The 4,337-nt window shown below is 28.8% G+C and overlaps 1 protein-coding gene across 3 annotated transcripts in view; it reads left to right on the forward strand.

The window, feature by feature from the left end:
• Positions 1 to 1,326: 1,326 nt before the first annotated feature.
• Positions 1,327 to 4,337, forward strand: part of LOC129321856 (OVARIAN TUMOR DOMAIN-containing deubiquitinating enzyme 9-like) — a 48,895-nt gene continuing 45,884 nt past the window's right edge. Inside the window, exons 1-4 of one of the 3 annotated variants that reach the window (XM_054967789.1) lie at positions 1,327 to 1,484; positions 1,579 to 1,606; positions 2,133 to 2,532; positions 2,600 to 2,862. In XM_054967789.1, the coding sequence (XP_054823764.1) occupies positions 2,433 to 2,532; positions 2,600 to 2,862 (363 nt within the window). In that variant the 5' untranslated portion in view covers positions 1,327 to 1,484; positions 1,579 to 1,606; positions 2,133 to 2,432. Of the gene's footprint in view, positions 1,485 to 1,578; positions 1,607 to 2,129; positions 2,533 to 2,599; positions 2,863 to 4,337 lie in introns of all 3 variants that reach the window. The other 2 variants (XM_054967788.1, XM_054967787.1) reach the window with 2 other exon arrangements.

The raw sequence follows: 4,337 nt of genomic DNA on the forward strand, positions 1-4,337 counted from the left end.
GTAAATATTGATTTTTTTTTAAAAATCCACCAAACACAACTTTAAATATTATTTATAGAAAAATATTATTCACATATCTATAAAGTGTAATTTAGAACTAATTTATAGTATCTCTAAATTTAATTTATGAGTAAATTATTTTTATTTAATGACAACTCATTCAAAATTTTAAAATAATTCTCATATTTATTTAACTTAATTTTTCTATATCCTGGGCATAGCATAGGCCATATACTAGTTATTATGAATAGGTGGTTGATTATGACAACAAGAAGTTACTATAATTTGTAATCACTTCTTGATTTAATTTTGGACTTGTTTGTTTTAGATTTTTATGAAAAACCATTTATTTTATGAGATTTTATGAAATTTATTTAAAATTTTAAAAATAATTAAAATATAAAAGAAGCACATTTTTGATCATTTTGAAAAGCTATTTCAGGTAATTTTTAAAATTAATCTGACACATAAATGAGAAAGGATTTTAAAAAAAATGTGGAGATGAATGAATGTATTATAAAATTTTAAAATAATTAAATAATAAATTATTTTTATAAAATAGAAATGTATGACAATATTATAAAATATAAAAATAATACTAACTAATATGCCATTAGAGTAAGTTCTTGAATCCGGCTTACTTAATTTTTTTACCAAAAGAATAAAAATAACTCTAATATTCACTTTTTTTTAAACTATCATTAGAAGTGTACCTTAAATTTTTTTTAACTTTATATAATATTTTATTTTAATTTTTTAATTTTATAAAAAAAATTTAACTACAGTACTATTAGTTTTTTAAAATTTATGTTGAATTTACAATATTGATTAAAAAATATCAAATATTTACATATTAAATCTAATTTTTAAAATAATAATGATTGAAATAAAAAATAATCATTTAAAATTAATAATTTTAAAATTAAAAATTAAAAATATATTTATAAAATTAAAGGACTAAATTTAAACATTATATAAAATTAAATAATTAAATATATATTTTAATTTTTTATTAGTAAAACCAAACATAAAATAATATATGCTTTTTATAAATTTTTTACAAAATAAATATTTTTTAATAAAATTTTAAATTGTCTAAAAATATTATTTATTTTTTAATTTTAAACAAACTGTTGGTTATGTTTTTGATATTAAAAAAAAAAGCTGTTGGTTCAATATTTAAAAATTAAAAAAAAAAAAAATACGACGAAGTTCGGCTGCGGGTTAGGAATCCGGGTCCGCATGCCACGTCACCCCCAATACGGTGTCGTGGTTTTCCTTTTTCCATTTAACGCCGATGGCCGAAGCGAGGCTGAGCAGCAAAACTGCAAAGAATTTCAAAACAAGACGGCAACTCTAACCCAACTTGCAAACTTTCCCATATTCTTTTCTGCTCCGGCATTCTGTTCATTGTCTTTCCGATTTTTGATGTATCCAGTTTTTTCAATCCTCTTCCGGAATTTTTCATCCTCTTCTCGATTGAGGTTTTTGTTGCTTATTTTTCACGATTTTATTAATAATTTCTTTTGCTTTTTAATTTTGATTGCATTATAATTTCTTTTTGTAATATGGCTTTAGGGTTTTCCATTGGGTTGCATGTTACCAGGTCGGTATTTTTAGATAAAGTTAACGTTTGTTGTTCATTAATATTTATCCTTTCTGAGGATGATTTTTCACTTTTTTCTTTTTTAGTTTCCATTGTTATCGGTTTGAGACTAATAGCTCAATGTGAAACTCCTATCGTGGGATAAATTTAATAATTTACCATAATTTTTCTTTTTAAAAGGTTCCATCGTGAATTTTGTTTTACTTATTATTTATTTTGGGAGTAGATTGAGGGAATTGCATCCGATTCGTGTTCTTCGCTACCAATCCAGCGAATTACATGCGAATTATTATCTTTATTATTTTATTATTATTATTATTATCTTTATTTGAGATAAGTTAAATACATCTTATTTAGACGGAAGGAGCATCATTTCACTTTAATCAACATGTTTTTGTTAATGTTGTCTGTGAAAGATGCTTACACAAATTTCTTGGATAACATGTTTAAATACCATATGCCCAGTTATTATTATATAATAAATATGTGTACCAATTCCTGTTCTTCTTCTTTCTTTTTCTAGCAGTTGAACTATTGTGAGGCACGCATGCCAAGCAGATTAGTTGCTTGGGTAGTTAGAGCATCTGTTATTCAACATGCACATGGCAACGCATGACATGGATCCTGATGTTGTTCGCTGGGGTCTACATCATCTTCTAGGTGTCTGTACACTTTCTAATAATGGTTCACCCAGTATCATAGCTCAATATGATCCGGATTAGGTCAAGTTGAATATGTTAGAGAAGGCTTTTGTCATTATGATAATGTGGAGAATGATGAGGCAGTTGCTCGTGCTTATCAAGAAGAGTTATCACGAATTGATTCCATGGAAGCTTCTGGGTCATCAAATTCCGAGAATCAGCATGTTCGGGCATCAGTTCTTGCACAAGATTGGTGTTCTGATTCGAATAGATCTCATGACTCTGGTATTACAAACTTTGCATTGCATTTATCTGTTATTGTCTTCTTCCCATGACACATTTTGTATGGCAGTTACGATATCGTGTCCACCATATGTTGGAAGTGACACCTATCAAAAAGCCATCGATGAACCAAACAATATGAAAGAAGTGGAGAATTATGGTCAAAGCGAAAAGGAAAATGATACAGTTCATGAAATTGATATCTTTGGCTCGTCTTCTGGATCTGATGTACCTGTTTTTAATGAGGATTTGTGGCATTCCTTGGAAATATCAGATGAGTCTGTCCTTGATGGTGAAGTTGGTAAAAGATTGAATCAGATGGTTCCCATTCCTGTAGTGTAACTAAATTGCCGTTGACATCTTTTCCCCGCTTTAAACTCAACATCTTTTTCTCTTCTACTGTATATCCTGTTTATATTTGTATCGCTTCTTCTTTGGTCAATCATAATATGGTAAATGATTAAAGATTTCATTGTTGTTTTATAGAATTATCCCTTACCTTTTCTAGTCTCAAGAGATGTTTTTATTTGTTCTGTGGCTTAGCTTATTCTTTTATCCACAGCGCATTAATAGAGGAGGTTAACAAGTTCCAACATTTGCTGCTCTTCAATTTTATTTAATACCTGCTCGACCTTGTATTTTGGGAGGAATAAAATTAAAAGTAAGTGCTTTGTAAAGCCTTGATAAAGGAAACTTGACATACAACTATACTAATACTAATGCTTCAGTAAGCATTGATAAGGGGTGAATTCATTTACCAATATTTATTCGTGAAGATGGTTTAGCTTGTGATACCTGGTGGGAATTGATATAGAACTAAATATTGAAGAAAGATAAATTATACTATTGCTGTAATTTTATCCATGGATGCTAAATACAGTCATATTTGTTCTATGATGCCACAGGAATATGTGTTTTGAAACAGTAGGAAATCTGGCAGCGATAATCAAACGTCAGTTCTTTCTAAGATTTCAGTTTTACCCAACGCATTAAATTAAAGTTTGAAAAGAAAGTGTGGCATGGAAGTGAACTATAGGAATGGTGGAAGATGAGAACAATCATCGATCATATTGAATTTTCTCTTACTTTTCTAAAATATTCACTTCATCTTTTAACCATATGGGAAGTAGAAATGAGTTACTGCTCAAACCGTTGGCCATTTTATGAATGTCGAGGATGAGTTTGATGTAAATGTAATTCAATAGCAGTGTGCTTGCTGTTGGTTTTCCCTGAAAGAAGGAAAACTGTGGATAAAAACAGATTATTCAGTGATTTTACATTTTAAGTTTGCGTGACTGACAATTTAGGATACATATAGGATAAAACTTACCTACTCATGGTTTTTTTTTTTTTTTGGGCTTTCTTTTCTGTGACATATACCAGATTTGCATACTTTGTGGTATGTACTTTGTGCTTCTCTGGTAAAGTGTTCGTACTATATGATATAAATTGCTCTACTTGGGGTTCTTTTTTATTCTGTTGTTTTATCCTGCATACTCTCTTTTTATTTAGAGGCTTTATTGTATCAACTTTATGTGCCCTTTTGTGTGTAAATTCTTTCGGTTTACTTATTATTTCTTTCTGGACAAGCACTTAAAAAAAAAAAAAAATTCTGATGTATAAGATGTGTATGACAGATGTAATATGTGGATCACTTAAGGAGTACCATTTTCGTTTATGTTATCTTATAAGTTTTTCGATGGAGTTTTAACTGGGACGATGATAATCACTCTTATAATTCCTTCTTTGTATATGCAGGCATATTCCTAAAATCAATGAAAAACTACCATCTGATGATGAACAAATAT

This window comes from Prosopis cineraria, unplaced genomic scaffold (assembly GCF_029017545.1).
Source record: "Prosopis cineraria cultivar Desert tree isolate PC_DT_omini unplaced genomic scaffold, ASM2901754v1 PC10, whole genome shotgun sequence".
NCBI classification, from domain to species: Eukaryota; Viridiplantae; Streptophyta; class Magnoliopsida; order Fabales; family Fabaceae; genus Prosopis; species Prosopis cineraria.